Source organism: Macadamia integrifolia, chromosome 3 (assembly GCF_013358625.1).
Source record: "Macadamia integrifolia cultivar HAES 741 chromosome 3, SCU_Mint_v3, whole genome shotgun sequence".
NCBI classification, from domain to species: domain Eukaryota; kingdom Viridiplantae; phylum Streptophyta; class Magnoliopsida; order Proteales; family Proteaceae; genus Macadamia; species Macadamia integrifolia.
This window is the reverse complement of record NC_056559.1, coordinates 29,020,883-29,042,919: the sequence shown is the minus strand read 5'-3', so window position 1 is coordinate 29,042,919 and position 22,037 is coordinate 29,020,883. Positions and strand designations below refer to the sequence as shown.

Below are 22,037 nucleotides of genomic sequence, written 5' to 3'. Positions count from 1 at the left end.
TTTTTCAAACTTGGATATTAACATTTCAGCCACTTATCAATGGCTACTATATTGAAATATATAGTTAATTTCTACTTGGAACACTTCCAAACATTAGCACTATCACCAAAAATAAAAAAGTATAATTAATAATGCGGATTTTCTATCATCCTTGTCAGTCTGAAAACAAGTAGGTGTTACTCAAGATTGATAAGCTCTTACATCAACTAAGAAATGTTTCTTAGTTCTTCTCAACTATTTGAGAAAATCCGTACATTAATCCAACATATATTCTTATTCTGGATTTATTTACAATCTCAATTCTAGAACAAATATATGGTCTAGTAAACACATGTCACATATAAACACTTACCATTGTTGTACCTGAAGGAACTCTTTTTATAGTCTCAATACCTTCAAATTTTGAGAACATTGAGATTATAAAATACAAATTCACTTTTTATAAATGAAATTAATTATTATCACCACCTTAGTCCATCAGATTGTCTAATTTAAAGAATTTGATTATTGATTAGACACCTAAACATTTTTTTTTTCAAAAATATTTAAAAAAAATTATTGTTTTATAATATTATTTCTAAATCCTTTTATAAACAATTTACAAGGAATACTACCGATATCAGAATTTCGTCAAATCATGTAATGACATTCTTTCTTTTTTTATTCACCCTACACATGTAATAAATTACCCGTCTAGCACATCTTTCATTCGCATGTGAACATTATGAATCTGTTACCGAATGTGTACCAAAATTCATAATGCCTAACTACAATGATAAGGACATACAAGTTTAATGACTAATTAGAATATACTAAAGAGAATCCCGTCCATTAACACTTCTGACAATAATGATTGTGTTCAATATACATACATATGTATACTTACACTTGTATATGCAATCTTCTTTTATAATATCGGTGTGACTACTATATGAACAAAATGTCCAATTTTATCCTACTTGTGAACAACCTTTAGGTTAAAACGTAAGAACAACAACCTCCTAACAAGTCTTACCACATGGGTGCCAAATCGAAAGGTGATGTGACAATGGTGACCAAGACTAGTGTGACACATATTCCAATCCGTGGATGAGTGCTTCCAATTATGGGATTCTCCCCATGAAAGAACTTTGCCAATAAGGCTCTCTCTCTCTCTCTCTCTCTCTCTCTCTCTCTCTCTCTCTCTCTCTCTCTCTCTCTCTCTCTTTGTGGGGTATGGGTTGGGACTTGGGAGTGGGTGTAAAGTGTAGGGCTGAATTTGTGCACTAAATTTGAATTCCAGGCCGGTCAAATTCCTTGTAGCAGAATTGAGAGGGTCGTTAACAGTTAACTTGCCAGAAATGAAAGAAAGGTGGAGAAAGAGTAAGTAACTGCAGAGCTTAAGTGGCAACGGTTATATTTTATATGACAGTATATAGAGCAAAACTGACTCAATCCCACCAGTCTTCATTCCAAACAGTCCCTTGACTAGGGGAGTCAAAACTAGATATGGGTACATGCCCATTTTAGTACATGAGAATGGCCTTAATAACAAAATTAATTAAAATGAATTATTGATTCCATATAGCACATTATTTCCAAAACTCCCCTTGGAAATTACGTGGTTGAGGGCAGGGCAAGGCAGGAAGGATACACGTAACTTGGCATTCCCTTATTCCGGATGAAGAGGATATGTCTGTTAAGTGGTTGAAGGGTTCTCCTCTATTCATTCCATGGCCTTAAGAGTTGTAGAGAGAGAGAGAGAGAGAGAGAGAGAGAGAGAGAGAGAGAGAGAATAGCAGAATCTGAAGAACAAGTGCAGAGGTTGCCGTCCTCACGTGTTTTTTTTTTTTTTTAACTTTTGATGAAGGGATGAATTTATGTATGTGAACAAATGTCTTCCGTTTCTGAGAGATCAAGATTTGATCCCCACATTGGAATGACAGATGCAAGTACACACACAAATGATAATTCTGTCAAGAACAACGATGAGAAGGATAAGAATGATAAGAAAAAGAAGGTAACCTACCCACCATTTTTCTTATTCTTAATCTTAATTGCCACTTAAGATTACAAACATTACACTTAAATCTATTTCTTTCTTTTAGTTAAAATTCCATTCTGGTGGGTCGAAATCTTCCATCCTTCCAAAGATTTTTGGTTCGAAATGGCGAAAAGGGTCTGATGAAGAGATATTTGGGACAAATGAAGTTGTTCTTGGTATTCCTTTTGATCCATTTTATTTCACAGTTAACAAGATTGCATATATCCTATACCAACATTTTGTTTTTATTTTTTTTTATTTTTTTGTTCACAGATCTTGAAAAAAGGATCATTTCAAGGAGGAGGGCAGCTTTTATGGAGGCTTCTCCTTATATGACAAAAAGCTTCTCAGGTGGGGGAGCTCTCTCTATATATAGAATATAGCATTAAATTCCAAGTTCCAACCCTGTACTTTTCATTTTCCATTGAAATGATTATTGGGTCTTAATCTGTAAAGAAATTTATTATTGTTATTTATTGTTTGTTGGGTCATCCAATGTTGATCCATGAAGACAAAAGGAAGTCCAAAATGTTTAATATCTCTGTTTGTTCATTTAAATTGGTATGAAATCAATGTAATAAAAATCTATTTTAACCTTCAGAAAGGCATGGAACAAGCCTCAGGGTCTCTAACTTTGATGGAAGGATGTCCCCAGCAGCTGAAGTGCAAGAGTGCCGGTATAATAAATTTTTTCTTTTTGGCTTTAATTAAGGAGATCTTCTTGGTTTACATTAGGCTAAATCTCACAAAAAAAAAAAAATGGGCTTTTATATATGTTGCAGGATATTTGTTGCAACATGGAATGTGGGAGGTAAAAGCCCTCATAATGGTCTCAACCTTGAAGATTTCTTGCAGTCAGAGGGCTCTTCAGACATATATGTCTTGGGGTATGCTAAATTGTTTCTCTTTTTTTATGATTCATTAGGAATGAATGAGCATGAAGAGAATATAATTTACTAAAATCAAGTAGGAAATTAACTTACAAAATTGACTCTGATTATTTGGCGGATAAAAAGGAGAAGTTATGGACTTTACATGTAAAATTATGGGGTTCAAGAACAGAAAAGAGAAGGAAAAAAAATGATGGAATTTCATAATTTTTTATTCATATAATAAATCCATCCTCGTCTCTTCCCTCTTAAATGATGAAACTTTAAAATATGATTGTGTAGGACAAATGGCTTACCACATAGGAAGATAGATTTACTTAGTTTTCCATTCCGACAACTGAACATCTGTCTTTTTTGGAATTTTATGAAAAATCTTAAAATTATCTCACTTCACTATTTTTCGCCAAACAAACAGGGCATCGGTGTAGGGGTGTCAATTCCTAAACCGAACCGGTAAAACCGACTAGACCAAACCGATAACATGGACAGATTCGAACCGAAGCCTTATTGGTTTGGTTCGGTTTGGAGTATTGCAACCCCAAAGCCAAACCGAACCACACTGGAAATCGGATGAACCCGAAACCAAACCGAAACCGGCTCAAAACCCGGACCGAAACTGAAACCAAACCGGTAAGAAACCGAAACACTCCAAAATTCATTAAAAAAATCAAAATTTGCATAGTTTTGTATACATTTGTATGGAAAGTCGAATCCAAACTGGATCAAAAACCAAAACCAACCCTGTTACAAATCGATTTAAGAAACTGAAGACAAACCGAAACCAAACCGCACCGAAACCAGAATTTCCTCATTGGTTTGGTTTTGGTTTCAGCTTTTCCACACCAAAACCGACTCAACCCGGACCGAAACCGAGCCAGACTGACCTATTGACACCCCTACATCGGGTAATAGCCTAAACCTATGATTACATGATCGATAAGATGACATATTCAAGGGAAATTCTAATAATCTTTGATAACTAAAAACCATTTTTCACTGTGAAGTTTGATTATTTTTTCCTCTTCTTTTTTATCTTACAGGTTTCAGGAAATCGTTCCTTTAAATGCAGGAAATGTTCTAGTCAGTGAAGACAATGAACCAGCAGCAAAATGGCTAACAATCATAAACCAAGCTCTTAACAGACCACTAGAGGAATCTAGTAACTACTGCTCTTATGAATCAAACCGTGGCTCAACTCACCACAACAATGGAAACTCCAAGGACTCAAAACATCAAGGAAGCTTCTTCTCCCAGAAAACTTCACTCAAAGTTCTAAGAAGGAATCTGAGAGGTGATAGTGACCACCTGAAGAGCTGCAACTGCACTAATTCATTTCAGGAGAGGAGAAGGCTGACTGAAATAGACAACCTACTTCAAAGAACTGGAACCACATCTATCCAACTCCCCCATAAGAACTCAAATGAAGATCTGTTTTCGGCCTCAGATGGACTTTTGTCATCGCCGACCTATGCGAACTACCGCCTTGTAGCCAGCAAACAAATGGTGGGCATCTTCCTCTCCGTGTGGGCAAGGAAGGAGCTAGTGCAACATATCGGCCACCTTAGACTGACCTGTGTAGGGAGAGGCATCATGGGTTACCTTGGTAACAAGGTTAGTAATGTTACATTTTATTGAAAACGGGAATCTAAAATGATGTAGGAAAACGAATGAGAATTGCGAACAAACTATCACATTATGCACCTAAAGATTTACGTGGTTAAGTAAGATTGCCCAAGTCGAGGTGAGATGAGATCTATTTATCCTCACTCCTCTCTCAGATTGATTACAGAGAAAGAACTCTCGCTACAAATTTATAGTGAAAACCCTATACAGGTAGACTATCAAAATACTCATATAGCCTTAGAAAATGCAAACTTTCCTATTAAAGCTTCCATCTTAAAACCAATTGACCTGAAATGGGGTGACCTCTTGTGGCTCTTGTACAAGATAGTCCACCCATCTTTTGTGTTATATAGTCTATATAGTATGTGTTTACTTTTACAGATATAATACTATTCTATGGAGAAGGGATTTTTGATAATGGAGGTGATTAAGAAGATGGGTTTAGGAATTTTAAATTTTACTTAGAATTGTGTTTATGGAATTTTGCAGGGATGCATAGCAATTAGTATGTCATTACACGAAACGAGCTTCTGCTTTGTATGCAGTCATTTGGCTTCAGGGGAGAAGGAGGGAGACGAGCTTAAAAGGAACTCGGATGTCTCTGAGATTTTAAAGAGTACTCAGTTCCCCAGGATCTGCAAGAACGGAAGGATCCCTGAGAATATCTTAGAACACGAGTATGTTCATAATCAAAATTAAACCACTGTTTATCTTCTCTTTAAGTAATTAAATTATTCATAGTGGTGAGTTAGTTCTACTAGTTACTGACTTTGATTAGTGGTTTTTAAAATCTACAGTCGAGTGATTTGGCTGGGGGATTTAAATTACCGGATCGCTCTAAGCTACGAAGAAACTAGGATCCTATTGGAAGACAATGATTGGGATACTCTTCTTGAAAAAGATCAGGTTTGCATGCTCTTTAGTATTTTCAACTTCAAAGGTTATAGCGTTTTGCTTGGTCAAACATTGGTTTCTTACATCGGCACCATATTTGGATCAAACCATTTGTTCAATTTTAATCAAAGATTAGTGTCATTGATATATATTATTTTATGGGAGAGGGATAGGTACGTCGCCGATATCAAGTATGCTAGCGATAGCACCAATAGGATGTTCATTTCTGAAAAAGGGGAGAGAGAGTTAGACACAATGGGTGCTAGCATACTTGATATCGACGGCATACCCAACATTTTCCCTTATTTTATATATATAAAAGTTTTTATCTTTTCTATGCCACATAAAATGATGATAATTTTTCATCGGCATTCATGATTATAAGGAGATTATCCTAAGATGATAAATTGGACAAAGGAAAAGAACCGTATCCATATAGACCATATGGCAGTCTAGATAAAGCGTGCAAGCCACATTGCACAACCATTGGGGTTGGGCATGAGATCTAGCCACTTACCCCGCCATTTATTTCAACATAATAGTTTAAGGGAAAAGGATTCTCATGCAGCGAATGTACCATAGATTTTTTCTTTTTTTTTTTGGTGTCATGTAGAATTGCTGTTATTGGTGTGACATGGGAGATTCTCCACTGATAGCACCTCTTCCATAGTTTAAATTCCAAAAATCCTTTTATCCTTATGGTTTCCTTTTTTTGCTCAACAATCTTATTGAACACCTCCATGTGATATCCAACTAGTTGGAGGAGTAATAATGGCCGTCAGATCGTGGGTTTTCTTTTTCCACGGTGAAGGAAAAAAGCATTATTTTCTCATGTGGGAAACATGTGATGATGTTTCCCACATCATCACATGTTTCACATGGGATTTCTGAAATTATTGCATAACTAGTTAATGATGACACAAAACCATGTGCCTAGAGAGGTAGGAGTAGGACACAAGAAAATAAATCTATGAGACTGTTGGATCTGTAGTTTATTGATTATGAAAACTTTTTTCTGACTAGTTTCTATCTTTGAGTACAGTTGAATATAGAGAGAGAAGCAGGAAGAGTATTCGCAGGGTTTAATGAAGGGAGGATTATGTTTGCTCCTACCTACAAATATTCTCACAACTCTGATTCTTATGCTGGAGAGACCATCAAATCCAAGAAGAAACGTAGAACCCCTGCATGGTCTCTCTCTCTCTCTCTCTCTCTCTCTCTCTCTCTCTCTCTCTCTCTCTCTCTCTCTCTCTATGGACCTACATGAAATAGATTTGATTTATCACAAAGAGTTTGAATTCCAGGTGTGATCGAATATTGTGGTATGGGAAAGGCATGGAACAATTATCTTACATACGTGGGGAGTCAAGATTCTCAGATCACAGACCTGTGTGTGCAGCCTTTATAGCAGAAGCAAAGTCGAGGGACAGTACCAGAATTAGGAAGGGATTATCAGCAGTTGGAACGACAAGGATGGATTATGATGAGTGCATACCTCAAAGACATAGTTTCTATGAGTTTTGAAGTTATTTTTATACCTGTAAATTTCCATAAGGTAGAGAGACCTTTGATATGTACATTCTCTTATCATATATATTGATCACTCATTAATTTGTTAGTAGATAAGCCTACTAACTTAATATCCATTTGGTCAACAGTGAAGTGTACGTACCCATAAAATTTTAAGGGGGAGGGATCTACACACCACATGCCCACATGTATTGGCATCTCTCACGCCAAGCTAGTGGGTGCATAGGAGGGTTTTCCTACACAGCGGTGATCCAGGTGGTCAAGGAGGAGAGAGACTGTCAAATGGTGTCAGGTAGAAGAAAGAATGTGAGTGGACATATACTACCCACAGTGTGTACATCATTTTCCAATTTTAAATTAGGCTTAATTTGTCAACACAAAATTCCTGAAAGTAAAAATATGTTTACTTGTTTCTTTTACAAAATTTAGACAAAAATTAACAGCATCTAGTCCTGTTTGATAATGGAACAGTCTTGTTTGATTCCTTAATGGTTCTGAGCACTCAAATAACTCTCGTAAGTTAGAATTTAAAACTATTAATCATATAATAGGATTAAAAAAATTCCTAAATATCTAAATAACTTCCCCAAGCATACAAGATGGCTAACATACCATGTAAGACAGAACAAACTCAAACCCGCGACCACTTGGTTGCAATGGAACAACCTAATAACAAGATGGCTAACATAACATGTAAGACAGAACAAACAGACTACTAAGATCTACCTCAGTCAAGGCTTTGTGTTGTGGTAAATGAAGAGGGTGTAAAGCAGAGATTGCAAATATTTGGTGCAGTGGCCTGAAGGCTCCTCATCAGCATGGTGCATGTCTTAGTAACACAACAAGATGCAAGAATAAACATTGAAAGCTGAAATTCTAACAAATCCCTTCTCAAGCTCATGTCTTCCAGAGCTCCATCCTCATGGCAACACTTTCGTTTACAACAAAGGTGAACTCAACAGAAACAAATATCAGAGAGAGAGAGAGAGAGAGAGAGAGAGATCAGGGTTGTAATCTAAATTAAGAGCAAAGCAAACTCACTTCTTAATCACTTTGTCCTAAGGACTGCCCAAGTTAGTTGTCCCTTCACCAGAATTTATATCTCAAGCACCACTGCTACTATGATTGGCCACAAGTGAACTATCAGTGCATTCTTCTGAATCAACCCCTTGAGAGAATGAGTTGTACTCCCTGGAGTCATCAGAATCTGATTCTGTATCAGCTCGATCAAAAGGAAGGGAATCTGCCAGGGTTGGTTGTGGGTTGACAAGAGAATTCTCTCTGGTCCAAAATGTGGGTATTCTCTTGTCATCTTCTCTCATCATTTCAGCATAATCGGAAAAGTTAAAACTTGTCTGATTATTCCCTCCAAATGCCACCTCCAACTTGTCCATGTCAAATAACTCCTCCATAATCTTCTTGGAGTTGGGGTCATCTGGGTAAACAAACTTTACTTTCCTAGAAGTCCTGGGTTCTAGAAAGGGTTTCACCACCTGCAACAATAGAGTCCATTAAGCCTCAAGTAAAGCCACAAGAAAAGGAGTTTCAAACACAATTTGTTAATGTTAACAACGTTAAATCTATAATGAGCACAAGAAATTTCTTAAGTGCATACATCCCACACATGTATACACAACAAAACTTGGAAGAAATCACTGAGTTCTACCACTTTCAGTGCAGAGGATGACCCGCTGATCATGTAACTCTTAACTGTATTTGCAAACTTTGTTATACGCAAGAATGAAAGAAATGACTGGTATAATCCTAATCAAGATGTCTTGCGAGTCCAGATCCTTGCATGAGGCATCCTGCTAATTACTTCATTGGTCGATGACCATCATGCTTATTACTTCATACATAGTATTTACCATCTGCAATTCTCCAATCATAGATTTAAGATGTGCACATACTGCAAAGAGATTCACATGGTTTCAAAAGAATCCCAATCCTTCAACACTCCAAACAAAGGGGATGCAAGTTAGACATTAGGTTGAGCACCGCCTGACCTGGTATATATAGATGTGTGCAAGATAAGGGCCATGGATTAAGTATCATAATTTACATCTAATATAAATCAATGGGTCAAAAAAATTATCCTTTTTTCATTGTGTAAAAAATAACATGAAAATGACATAAAATGGGCCAAGCCTAGCATGCCGGGCCTGGGTAATGATATCCAGTGTGGCCTTGGGCAGAGGGGATTGGAGATGCTCAGTAGTGGTGGCCCTTTCACTCTTCCACCAGGCCTGGGCTGAGCCCTGAGAACCCCAGGCTGGGCCCGGGTGTTCAAAACCCTGGTCCAGCCTGGCCTGGTTGCAGCATACTTCAAAGTTGAAACAGTATCCAAGTTTCAAGGCCATGACAGAAGCCCGCAAAGGCTTCCCCCCTCCCCCACCCCCTGTTTTTTTCTTTGCAAGATCCATAATTTTACTTATAAATTATGAAAAATTAATATTAAAAAATCAGAAGAGACATATTTACCATCCAGAAGGATTCAAAGATCTTAGGTGGATTGTACAGGATCCCCACACCTAGCCTTTCTGGGTAATGCTCTTGTAAAACACGGGCTGTTTCCTTGGTAACCTTCACAGAAATATTTGACATATTGAAGCCATGAAAATCAATGAGCCAGACCATCTGTTCTTGTTCAGGTGACAGATTTAAAATCGCATTCTCCATGCAATATACCAAGTACCTAATTTGTCCTTTGGTTGACTTTGTGTTCTGCAGTTCAACATGAAGCAGGAAAGAGTAATCAAGGCAAAACATTGACACACATAAAACAGGGTCCAGTGACATATAGGAAATTTTCAATATCACCTCTTTAGTATACCTATATTTACAGATACTCTCCAGTCAAATACTTTCGTACGATTGTAACCAAATTGTTAAAGTTCACAACATTTTCTCCACTCCTAGAACTTAGATTCCTACTTTACCCCTCATAGCAAATCACTTTACAACTCAAAACACTAGTTTGTCTTAATCCAAAATGTGGAACATTATACATCTAAGTTTAGATATACTTTACCTGCACTGCCCTGACCCAAGTAAACCAGAGAGTGCCAATATGAATTAGTTCAAAGTAGGCCCAATACTGGCAGATGGTTTTAACCCTCTGGACACACGTGTTTCTGTTCATGTTTTTGATGAAATGTTATCTTCATTCAAATACCAGAAATTCTAATTTTTATTGAGAAAAAGATGTAGTTCTAGTAAGAAAAGAAAAGGAGGAATAACTAATAATACAAAGGGAGTCTAAAGGGCAAAAAGAAAAAACAGAACACATAATGTAGCATCCCTACTAGCTATAGTGCATTGTAAATTGTATAATAAATAATATGCTATGTGAGGCAATGCTGGAATGTAAGATAAAGCAAAGAAGAAAGTGTTGTGTAAGTTAGAAATTTGCATACAATTGAGCAAAAGTATTTCAGGGGAATAGTAGTAAATACAGATATGCTACAGGGGAGACTAAAAGTTTCCCTTAGAAATGATATTTTATGAAAGATACCTACAAAATGATCCAAATGCATGCAGTTAGAAACTGATTACTCAGGACTTTAATGGTGTAACATGCTCATTGATCCCAACCATTTAATAGATGGGACCTTTGATATCTTTCCCAATCAAACATTGAAATTATCCCATGATCCGAACTATACAGATTTATTTTGGGTGATCAGGATAATCTTGGATATGTGTTGGGGGTGGGGAAGGGGGGGGGGGAGATCTACCGATATTATGAAAAAGCAATGGTCAGATCAAACCTGACAACCAGGTCGCATGACAAGAACAGTTCTCCCATACTTGTCAACATAATTTAATCTGTATATTTTCCCTGTCTCAGCTTCATGAGCAACCTCTTCCTACATTGCAAAGAAAATAATGGTAGCAATTCTCTAGGATCAAATCATCATGTAAATGTCTTCTGATCTAAAAAGGTAGCGTACCCAGTGAATTTCTTCAGGCTTGTACTCCGACCTCCATTTCAATGTTTCCTTCAGCATTTTAGTAGCTTTTTTAATATTCCAGTTCCGTGCCCTCAAATATCTTGAAATTGATGCATCAGAACAGAATATGGACAGCTTATCTGGCAATGGCCCTAATAACCTTCTCACCTCATTAATCTGCAGCCATAAGCCCCAAAAAAATTTTCCCAAAGTTTTTAACAATATTCTAATTGCATCTTCCCAAAGGTGTAAAATAAGACATGGTTCAGTTTCCATAGAAATAAATGCATATCAATTAGCCATACTTGGAATGAATTAACTAAGAAGCACAACAATTAATCACAAGTACCTTTTCCTGCTTCTCTTCAAATGAAGACAGTTTTCCATGGCCATTTGACGCAGATTTCTTCAAAGCAGCGCTCATAATGTTCAAAGAGGTATTCCTGTATGGAAATAGTTGAAAGATTGTTATTCTGGCAAGTTTGGTCACCAAAAAAAAGTGCCATCAGGGTAATTTCTGTTTTTACTCTCTTCTGGGTCTTAAATAGCAAGACCAAATGAAAAATTGCCACAGCCCAAAGGTGGAAGTTCATTTACCACATGAACAGCACAAGAGAATTCCTTAGGATATGCTGGTCATATATAGCAAATCAGGAGAATTTCACAGGTTTTTTTTTTTTTTTTTTGTATCATTAATTCTGAAATAAAAACACAGTTCAGCTTGGGCATAGTTCCTTTGTTGCTATTCAAAAAATACAGCTCCAACATGACAATATCTAGGCCTAGTCGCTCAGGAATTCAGGCAAGCATTTAAATAGCCTCCGCATTCATCTCTATGATGAAAGGCAACAAAAGAGGGAAAGATACCACTTTGAGATCCACTAAATATTGTTTCCTAGTTTCTAATACAAGTAAACTTTAAAAGCTAAAACCTAACAAAATGCCAAGCAAACCATTTTTCCCATTTTTGATACTGGAACAGCCAGCTTACATGCATGCTTTTAAAATTTTGCTAGGACAGCTCTATGCTTATGGGACTGCATGTACAATTTTAGGCCCTCAGTCCAACTGTAATTGAGCATTAGCCCTGAAGGCTGATTGCATACCACAAACCACTTTGAGTTATTCATTTTGGAGGTCTGGAGCCATGTCCCTTTAGTCCAGATCGTGTTCTTTGATTCCCGTCACCTCTTCCCATCTTAAAGGAACTTGGCTCCATCAAGTGGAAATCTTAGCATTGCCCATAAAGCTCAGGATTAAGCTATTGGAATTCAGTTTCTGGAAAGCACTCTCAAAAACTGCCTAGCCTTTCCACTGGACTAAAATTTTGATAACATCTGGTCCTTGCGGATACATGATGGAAATCAAAAAGATTCTCACTAATCTCCCGCTTCTTTGGCACAATTGAATATTTGAGAGCATGCTTCTTGTCAATCATTACAAAGACCGCAGTCTTCCAAATTGAAAATCAGATTATGTTAACATCTTTTTTTTTTTTTTTTGGTAAAACAATTATGTTAACATCACCAGACACATTTGAACAGAAGATCCTTTAACAGGATTTCCTCCAGCTCAACTTCAGAAATGCTCCCTTTATATTGAGGATGGTATCACATAAAAGAGAGAGTCCCTAAAGCTAAAGAACAACCTGAGAAGCTTTGTTCTATGGAAACTAATATGTGAGCACTATGCTGAGAAGTCAAAGGCTGGATATTGGCTCCTACCCATTGAATTGAATTCAATGGTGTTCAAAGAGCTTCATTGGAACATAGCTGGTGGTCAAAATTGAGAGAATAAATTTTTGCAATATGAGCATAAATTAGTGAGGATTAAAACATTACATGCCATTACCAGGTTCTGCACTCTGTCATCCAATCAAAAATCTATATCCCTTGCGAGTTCCAGCAGTTCTAGATCCAATTAGAAGATTATAGAAAGTGGGAAAAGAGGGAGAGGGAGTGAGAGAAGAGGGGGGGGGGGGGGGACCATTCTGAAGAGAATCCAATAATTGGAAACTCTTACAGAACTTGTATTCAAAGTTTAACAGTAAAAATAAATATTCAAAATGAATATCTAATCCAACTATTCAACTAGTAAAAATTCATTCCAACTTACCCAACCTTGGTAACAAACTCATCAAAATCCAAGTTATGATTAACTAATAAACCAAATAAAGCATTAAAGCAAGAGAAAATAGATCCTCAGGGAATCTTATATTATCTACTAAATGGTATGAGGTCCACACTGTTATTTTTTATTTCTTAGCCTGATAATTTTATAGATAAAGACTTTCAACAATTTTAGATGGATGAGGTGAGAGGCAGAGTTCCATCCATAGCAATATCAAGCACTGCAAGCCAAGCCCATAATATTTTTCAGTAAAAATTTTTCCGGGATAACAATTCCCAGATCACAAATGGGCATAGCTGGAATAGTTGAAGTTCATGCCATACAGCACCATCAGATAAAAATTAGCAGTAGCAATTTGGAGATTATTGGGAAGTAGCAGTTCCAGTTTTTCACTGCCATCCAAAATGTGCTCTTAGATGACGAACCAAATGGGTTTTCGTCTAGGGTTTTGAAGGAGATACAACAACTAACAAAGCGTAAATAAAATTCCCAGAAAAGATGAATGACGCCACAATAACCAAACGCAGATAAGGAATTCTAATATGAACAACTTACCTGGTTCAAGATTTTCTAAAGCTTGACTCCTCTCCGCCCAAGAGGGAAGGATTTATTTCGAACGGAAAAACGATCCCAAGCGCACCTTAATCTCTGACTGGATCAATCTTAAAATGGGTCGAAGAGAAAAGAAAGTTTTGCTACTGGGTTTTGAAGGAGAACAATAAGAAAGCCAAAAGATTTGACCAAAGTTTAAGAGGAAGAAGAGGCAATAGCGTCCGTTCCAAGCATTTAAAGTTTAAAAAACCATTTTCTCTTCTGAGTCTGAGGGTGGAAATTTCAACACTTATATGTTCGGTAGTCTCGTTAGAATTTGAGAAAGGGAATTCATAATTTATCTACTAAAATTAGATTCATATTTAATTAAACTAATTAGAAAGGATTATTAAGCAGAGAGAATATTCTCCAAGAAATGTATTTTTTTTGGCCCTGAATCTCTAGTCTTCAGATACGTGAGGAGATCGTCTCTCCCAGTCCCATCCACTCTTGAGATCAGGGCTGGAAAGAGATATATCCCACTAAGTTATTTCCCTCTGTCCTTTCTCCCTTGTCTTTTTTTATCTGTTGGAAATTGCTTTGCCGCACGCCAGAATTTAGACACAGCAAGCGCTGAAGCACGCAGGGATGATGATGGAATTTTTTGAAATTTGTTAGCCAAACAAGGGCTATTTGGATTTTGAAACTAATTTTTGGGTAATCTGGTTTTCATTTTATCTTTTTTATTTCTGGGAGGTGGTGGGGGATATGGTTCCTGTGGGGAGTGTCACTCATGCGTGCAAAATGACCACCCGTCTCAATGGAATAGAAAATTACATTTTTGTTGATGTTTTCTCATCTGCTCTTGTGGGTTCTCATACATGCACAAGGACCACAGTCCCTCACAGAAAACATTTTTTTTTTTTTCTTGCTAATGTTCTATGAGTAAATGAAATAGAAGAACATACCAATGAAAAACAATAAAACAGTTACTAATAATTGATTATCTATGACAAGAAATACTATTGAAGGAGGTGTCAGGGCTAACTCAGAGTTAATACAGAGACTGACTTATGATCTGGACAATATTTTTTTGCCCATTAGCATAGCACCCATTTCTTTGTCTGTATATAATTATATGCTTCAAGTCAAACTTAAAATGCGGAGCTAATCTTAATTATATCTCTATAGCTAAGGCAAATATAGCAAATCTCCAAACCTCAAATGCTGATCAAGCTGGTAGTTGTAACCCTATGAATATAGAAATCTCATTTTCTTTTCCTTTCTATAAAAAATTAAAAAAAAAAAAAGTTTCATACACAAGGGGACTGATAATTTCATGCAAGGAGGATATATATATATATATATAGAGAGAGAGAGAGAGAGAGAGAGAGAGAGTACAATCTGCTATCGGCTCAAAAACAATTCTGTGTTTTTCTCTTTAAAGGGAAAAAGAGGGTTTCCTATTAACACAGAAGCACACAAAATAACAATTTTCGCCCGGTGAAATAAAATAAATAAAATAAAAATAAAAAATGTCCATACTGATACCCTTTTGTGCATTCTCATTGGCCCTTGTGCTAATGCAAGAGCCATAAGACCAGCACCAATCTCTTACCTTTCTCGAAAACGAGGGGGATGGGTGTGAATTTTGCAAGCAATTTTTTTTTTCTAGGAAATAAATGCTCCCTTCACTTGGGCCAATGAGAATGCGTTCATTGGTCAAAGGGGTTGGATTTTTTGGACTTTCACTTGGGGTGTATTTTTTTTTTTTTTTTCACTCTGCCCTCTGTGTTTTGGCACAAAAGCTGTGCGCCCGGGGAGCGTTCTTCCTTCAGTTTTTTGTAGAGATTCTGCAAGTAAGTTGGGTTGGATTGGGATTTGGAATGAACCCAATTTCAGCCCATAACATTTGGCCCTAAATGCAACCAACCGTTTAACATGTTAGATTGGAGTTACCAGAATTCCACTTAACAATAGATGATTGATATAAATGACCGGGTTTTTCTTGAAATGAATTTGGCAACTCAATATGTTGTAGATATCATTATCTAATCATGTGTTAATTTTAATAACAAATTATTATATTATTTATCAAAATAAATTACTCTTATTTATATTTTTTTTTTCACTAATTTTCAAATTAAATTACAATTTGGGGAAGAAAAAAAAGAGGTCTAAAAACATTAGTGCCCCATTCCATTAAACCACCAGTTCATTAACTGGTCCACCAAACTTGACATTAACAAAAATCAACCATTTCCTAATTAAATGAGGTCAACCGTAAACTAATCCTTTTCTAACTAAATGGATTCTAGAATGTCCTTGTATGATAAATTCTCCAGATCAATACGACATCCACCCACATGGTTCAAACTGGTGAAGTCACTCATTAGGTGAAAAGTTTAGGTGACTCACCCCAGATAGCAAAACCATTTCTTTCGAAAAAAAAATATTTTAAAGAAATTTACAGGTATGGTGGTTGTAGCCACCAAACCCTTGACACTCGCAACTTTGAAGGTCATGTAGCAAGGAAATGAGCCTCTTTGTTGCTGCTATAGTAATGAACAAATAGAAAAAGAACAGAAGAAAATGGGATTTAAGCAAAGCTATATCTTCGATAACAGAGAGGATAGCCAAATCCAAGGAAGCTTCAATGGTGTTGAGCTGATTTACGATTAGAGTGGAGAAAGAGATGTTGGCGGGGAAGACTTCTTGCCATAGGAGCTTAGTTCTGCCTCGGGGAAAGATGACATGGCAATCTTGGTCATGGATATCTGGGAGATAGTATGAATTAGCCACAAATCAAAATTTAGGCTCTAATTCAATCATTTAGCCTTTTGTGTAAGTCATTGCCTCCCTTCATTGTTTGTGACCTCTTTTGGTAGTCTTAGATTTTTCAATGTTTTATTTTACCTGATGACAATCTCTACATTGATTAAAACTTGACATCCGAAGTGGTGAGCAGGGGACATTGGGTTCTATTTTTTTACCAAATTTCAGTCTCAAATGGCACAATTAGGATTGTCTGCGGATCATCAATCCACTATTTTATGAGGAAACCATTCTTTATGACATTGTCTTATGAGGAGGAGTTCTTTGTCAGAGAGAGTGACCTCTACATTAGTATGAGAACAATGGTAGTACACGCGGGAAGAAGCATCAAGAAGTTGGGCATTTTTTGCTATACAAGGACGGGAACATTGCCTCCCTTCCTCATGTCTAGGTGCAGCAAGCATGTTAACAAACTTCTTTTCCCCATATCGTATGTACCTACTATAGCATAAAGTTAAATTGACTATGTAATGCCATTTATGACTAAAATAATACACCAAAATATAAATAGATTTGTCCCATACAAATCAAACTAATAAAAGGCAATTAATCTAAAGAGAAAACTTGCTTTCATGGCATTACTACTAAATGGTGGTGATGCCAAACGTGTTTCATGACATTGTTACCACTCCTCCAATCAGGGAAAAAAAGAAAGAGACATTGTTACTATTTTCAAATAAAAATTAATAATTAATGGGCAAAGAGTTCCCTTAAAGGCAACGTCGTCCCTATACCAATGCATGGGCCAATAAGAGCATCAATAAGACATCGAAAGGGGTGAAGTGAAAAAAGATGCCCATGTCCCCCCTTAAAACCAAGAACTATCTAGGTGTGGTGAATGTAGGTAGGGTTTCTCTTTTTTTAATGTATAAAAATAATGGCATAACTACTAAATGATGGTGATGCTAAACATGCTTCATAATATTGTTAATTAAAAAAAAAATTATTGGAAAAGAAAAAGCTTAAAAAAAGAAGTAAGGAAAACCAAAAAGGAATTCATTAATAAAATGAAATAAGCAATAGAACACTACCTCATAACATTTGTACACAACGATAAAAACGATTAAAAACGACTAATGAGAGAATGTGTATGAACATCTTTGACACAGAGCAATATGAACTTTCTGCACCCATAATAATTTGGCAATGATACACATTAGGAGATAGGAAATATATGATAGAAAGATTTCATCCACAAATCTTCAGCGCAGGGAAACGTGTTTCAAGAAAATTCGAATAAATGTTGCTTTCCAAATTAAAACCCTTTTGGGTTTCGGTGATGTAAATGACTTGTGACATATGCACTTTCTCGAACTTCCAAATAGACATTTAAAACTTATGAATTAACAAAAAAAAAAAAACCGTTAACCTCATATATGTGAGCCTCATGGTCGAATCACATTTTAGGAGATTGATCCTTCTTTTTTTTCTTTCTTCTTCTAGTGAGAGAATGATCTTTATTTTGGTCCTCCCCTATTTTATGAGTTTTCTTTTCAGTGAATAAACATTTTATGAGGTTGGTAATGCTTTAGACCCTTCTACCGAAAAATTCTTTTCCTTCACATTTGACCAGAAAAAACATTCTAGCATTGTGGGAAAAAAAAATTCTACGAAAATTATGAAAATCCTAAGTTGTCGGTGTCATAGCAAGTGGAGTTATTTCATTCCGTAGCTGTATATAAGTCATTGAATATGACTCTTACATTTTTTTATTTTATTCCTAAGTCGATGTATGTAACTCTTACATTTTCTTTCTTTCTGACACTCTCCCCAACCTGACATATAGGCTCCTCTTGAAGAACCATGCAACGTTCCTATGCAGCTGTGCCTCGCATTGGTTGAGCATGGTGATTCTATTACACACGAATGGCATGTAGATTCCTTTCCAAAACTTTCAAATAAGAAAAAGGTCAAATGATCTCCACGTTGCCGGTATCTTGCTTCTTCTCACACACTCTCTCCTTCCTGCATTTGGACATCTCTCTCATGCTCTCATTAACTTAAACGTGAGAGCTTCCATCCCACACCAGCAATGCCCTTGCCACTATGAATTGTGAAAAGGAAGAAAGAATGCAATCCGCTTGTGTGTGTCTACACCTAGACACAATAGCTACAAAAATACCATATTACCTCGAGTCCACATCCTCTACAGCTGCTACAACATTGCAGTGAGCATCCAGTGGTTAAGAGCATTCTGGCATACAACCCAAGGGGTTCCTAGCCATTGGATGCTCATTGCAACATTCAGCGGCTACAGAGGATGTTGAGGCATGTTAACCCCGTGCTGAAGATGCTCCCGCATGGAATGTACCCTCCCGTTGGCCAGTGGGCTAACGTGTACCTACACCAGCAGATTAGCCTTCTCTTGCCCTAGTGAAAACCTTGAATTTCATCCTATGTTTACCAAGAAATGTATCCAGTTTCCGGTGGCAAAGGTCGTTGGCGTTTCATATATCAATCTCCTACTGCTTTTCATCATTCTAGAAAGTCAAAGTCAAGGGATGGTCCAAGTTCGATCACATCTTTAAATCGTCTAGAAAGTCAACAGATCGAACAAGTCCAGCACAAAATCCCAAATTGGATTTCTTCAGGGTCGGTCTTACTTCTCTATAATCTGTATGTGGATGTATTTGCAGTTGAAACTTAAATGAGTATTAAAAGAAATTCAATCTTCAGGCGTTCTCTGATCCAAATTTGCTTGAAACCCATATATTCAAACTCCACTTTCAGACCTTTCCACTCCAGCTCTGACTCTCACGATACCCAGAAAGCCCAAGAACTTCTCTTTCTATTAGATAGATGCTCCGCTTTCAGACAACTAAATCAAGTTCATGCCCACATCACAACCTTAGGCTTCCAACACAATCAATTCTTGATTGGAAAGCTTGTAGAGGCCTCAGCCATCAAATTCCAGCAAGACAATGGCTTGAACCATTCCATTCTGATTTTTACTCAAGCCCAACACCCAAACCAGTTCACGTGGAACACTATCATCAGAGGCTTCGCAATCAGCCAAACACCTCACCGTGCTCTCCTTGTTTTTATACAAATGTTTCGGCATTCCATTCCTATGGAGAGCTTCACTTATGCTTTTGTCTTCAAGGCTTGTGCTCGGACGCACATGCTTGAGACTGGGAGAGCTGTCCATGGTCTTGCCTTGAAAAGTAGCCATGCATCACATCTCTTTGTTGCCAACACTGCCGTTCATCTTTATTTTGCTTGTGCTGAACTGGGTTCTGCTGAGAAGGTGTTTGAGGAAATGGGTAGCAGAAATATTGTCACTTGGAATGCCATGATTTCAGGCTATGTACAGAATGGGCTGCCAAATGGTGGGTTAAGAGTGTTTCAATGGATGTGGGAAGAGGGTATCAGGCCTGATTATGTTACCATGGTTGTTGTGATCTCTGCTTGTGCACAGAACAAGGACCTTGAACTTGGGAGATGGATTCATGCTTATGTTTCTGAAAACCCATCTGACTTCGAATCAAACATCAATGTTGGTACCGCTCTTATAGACATGTATGGAAAATGCAAGCAGATTGACATAGCTAAGAAGATCTTTAGTGACATGCAAAGGAAAGACATTGGCGTCTGGAACGCACTTATAGGAGGTTATGTCTTCAATAGCCGTTCCAGTGAAGCTTTAGATTTGTTTCAGAAACTGGAAACGACCCGCTTGGATCCAGATGAGACCACATTGGTAAATACACTGCGAGCTTGTGCTAATGTCGGGGCATTAGATATTGGGAAGAGGATTCACCAATATGCTCAAGAGAAGCACTTCATGTCAAATCAAATGTTGGACACTTCCTTGGTTGATATGTATTCAAAGTGTGGGTGTATCAATGAGGCAAGAGAAGTCTTTAATAAGATGTCAAAACGGGACGTCATGGCCTGGACATCCATGATAGTAGGGCTAGCCATGCATGGACACTCAAAGGATGCACTTGATCTCTTCTCGCTAATGTTAGATTCTGGTCAGAAGCCTGATGGAATCACCTTTTTAGGTGTTCTAAGTGCTTGTAGCCATGCAGGTCTGGTTGATCAAGGAGTTTACTACTTTGAAACCATGAGAAACAAGTACTGCATTGCTCCAAAAATTGAACACTATGGGTGCATGATAGACCTCTTTGGACGGGCAGGCCGTCTCAAAGAAGCACATGCTTTCATCCTTTCAATGGAAATTCAGCCAAATGCAATAGTTTGGAGGGCCCTTCTCAGTGCTTGCAGATTGCATTCAAATGTCAACTTGGCTGAGACTGCCATTGAGAATCTGTTCAAGCTGCGGTCAGATCACTGTGGAGACTATGTGCTTCTTTCAAATATATATGCTTCAAAGGGTAAGTGGAACCTAGTGGAGAATATAAGGAGGAAGATGGAGGAAGGAGGGATAAGGAAGATACCAGGTTTAAGTTTGATTGAGGCAAACAGCCAGCCAAGAGTGGAAAAATGGCTGGAGCTGAGCAACCACCAACTTGACCAACTTGGTTACAGATAGCAGCTTGCATGTTTGCCATCCGACCTCTGAACCTCCTAGGATGCGTTCCAGGTCTTGTCTCTGCATTAAGGATCAGAAACTTGGAAGCTTAAGCTACCCCGCAGTAGAATTATCTCAGATCTTCTCTCCTCAACTTTGTTCGTAAAATAGAGATTGAAATTTGCATATGAATGTCCAACTTGCTGTGACTTACCATTGAAATTCATGAAGGTTGCAGTCTCTCATCTCTGGTGCCTATTTGTTCCTCTCCAATAGATATGCTTGTGAGGGAAAATGGGGCACTGCAGAGAGGGTAAGGAGAGCCAAGGAAGTTTCCAGGTTTAAGCAATCGACTGACATAGATTTCTCACCTGAATGCAAACATTGCCCACTTGGTTGAATATTCCAGAAGTGAAGTGGTGGAAGAGCTAGGTTGCTATTAGGGTAAAAGCCGAGCCCTGGATTGCACAAATGAAAAGAAGGCAAACAGTCTTATCTTGGCCCTTTTCTGGGGTCTTCAGAAGGGTGGGAGATGAAGAACTCTTGAATGCTAAGTCTCAACTACTTGACAGACCATGATAAAAGAGCAACCTAGTGCACGAGGCTCCTGCTACTGCAAGGTCTGGGAGGGGCAAATGTACGCAGCCCACCCTGCATCACAGGAGAGGCTGTTTCCGAGTTTTAAACCTGTGATAATCCTGATATTAACTGGATTCATAATCTCAGAAGTGCTTTGTCATGTTAATTGAACGGAATTTGCCATAAAAAATAATGTGGGAATCTCTGAGTAAAAGGATGGCTTGTTATGCAAACCCCAGCTTGGTGAGGATTGGCAGAGTAATTAAAGACAAGGATGGAAGTACCCCAATTGTTGAGCTTTGTTGAATCAGCCATTTAGTGAAGTTGACTTGTGTATCATCATCTGAATCAAAACAACAAACTTTCTCCATTGACAAAGCAGAGTTTTGTTTTCTTACCTCGTAACCTAGTAATGTATAAATTCGAACTCCACAATCCAAATATTTTCCTTTCATCATGAGCACTACTGGACAACACATAAAGGGGAGGTCGTATGCTTCATGCTCTCCCCATGCACTGTGAAGACTACACGTTCCATGGAGCACTTTCACTTGAGCTGCCACCTAAATACA

The 22,037-nt window shown here is 37.6% G+C and overlaps 3 protein-coding genes across 4 annotated transcripts; 2 read left to right on the top strand and 1 right to left on the bottom strand.

Annotated features, from left to right (window-relative positions):
• Positions 1–1,784: 1,784 nt before the first annotated feature.
• Positions 1,785–7,471, top strand: LOC122074506 (type I inositol polyphosphate 5-phosphatase 5-like). Of its 2 annotated transcripts, XM_042639367.1 has the most exons (11): positions 1,785–1,999; positions 2,088–2,199; positions 2,297–2,374; positions 2,625–2,700; positions 2,806–2,910; positions 3,954–4,524; positions 5,026–5,213; positions 5,334–5,442; positions 6,473–6,621; positions 6,735–6,985; positions 7,089–7,471. In XM_042639367.1, the coding sequence occupies exons 1-10, from the start codon at positions 1,874–1,876 to the stop codon at positions 6,952–6,954; spliced, it is 1,734 nt and encodes a 577-aa protein (XP_042495301.1). In that variant the 5' UTR covers positions 1,785–1,873; the 3' UTR covers positions 6,955–6,985; positions 7,089–7,471. The 2 variants fall into 2 exon arrangements, with proteins under 2 accessions (XP_042495301.1, XP_042495302.1); XM_042639368.1 differs by lacking the exon at positions 7,089–7,471 and having other exon boundaries at positions 6,735–7,051.
• A 276-nt stretch (positions 7,472–7,747) lies between these two features.
• Positions 7,748–14,083, bottom strand: LOC122074508 (phosphatidylinositol transfer protein 3-like). Its single transcript, XM_042639369.1, has 6 exons — positions 13,599–14,083; positions 11,263–11,356; positions 10,914–11,090; positions 10,731–10,829; positions 9,442–9,684; positions 7,748–8,453 (listed from the first exon to the last, which is right to left on the bottom strand). The coding sequence occupies exons 2-6, from the start codon at positions 11,335–11,337 to the stop codon at positions 8,064–8,066; spliced, it is 984 nt and encodes a 327-aa protein (XP_042495303.1). The 5' UTR covers positions 11,338–11,356; positions 13,599–14,083; the 3' UTR covers positions 7,748–8,063.
• A 5,375-nt stretch (positions 14,084–19,458) lies between these two features.
• Positions 19,459–20,907, top strand: LOC122074324 (pentatricopeptide repeat-containing protein At2g29760, chloroplastic-like). The gene has a single exon (XM_042639152.1). The coding sequence runs from the start codon at positions 19,459–19,461 to the stop codon at positions 20,905–20,907; it is 1,449 nt and encodes a 482-aa protein (XP_042495086.1).
• The last annotated feature ends 1,130 nt before the right edge of the window (positions 20,908–22,037 follow it).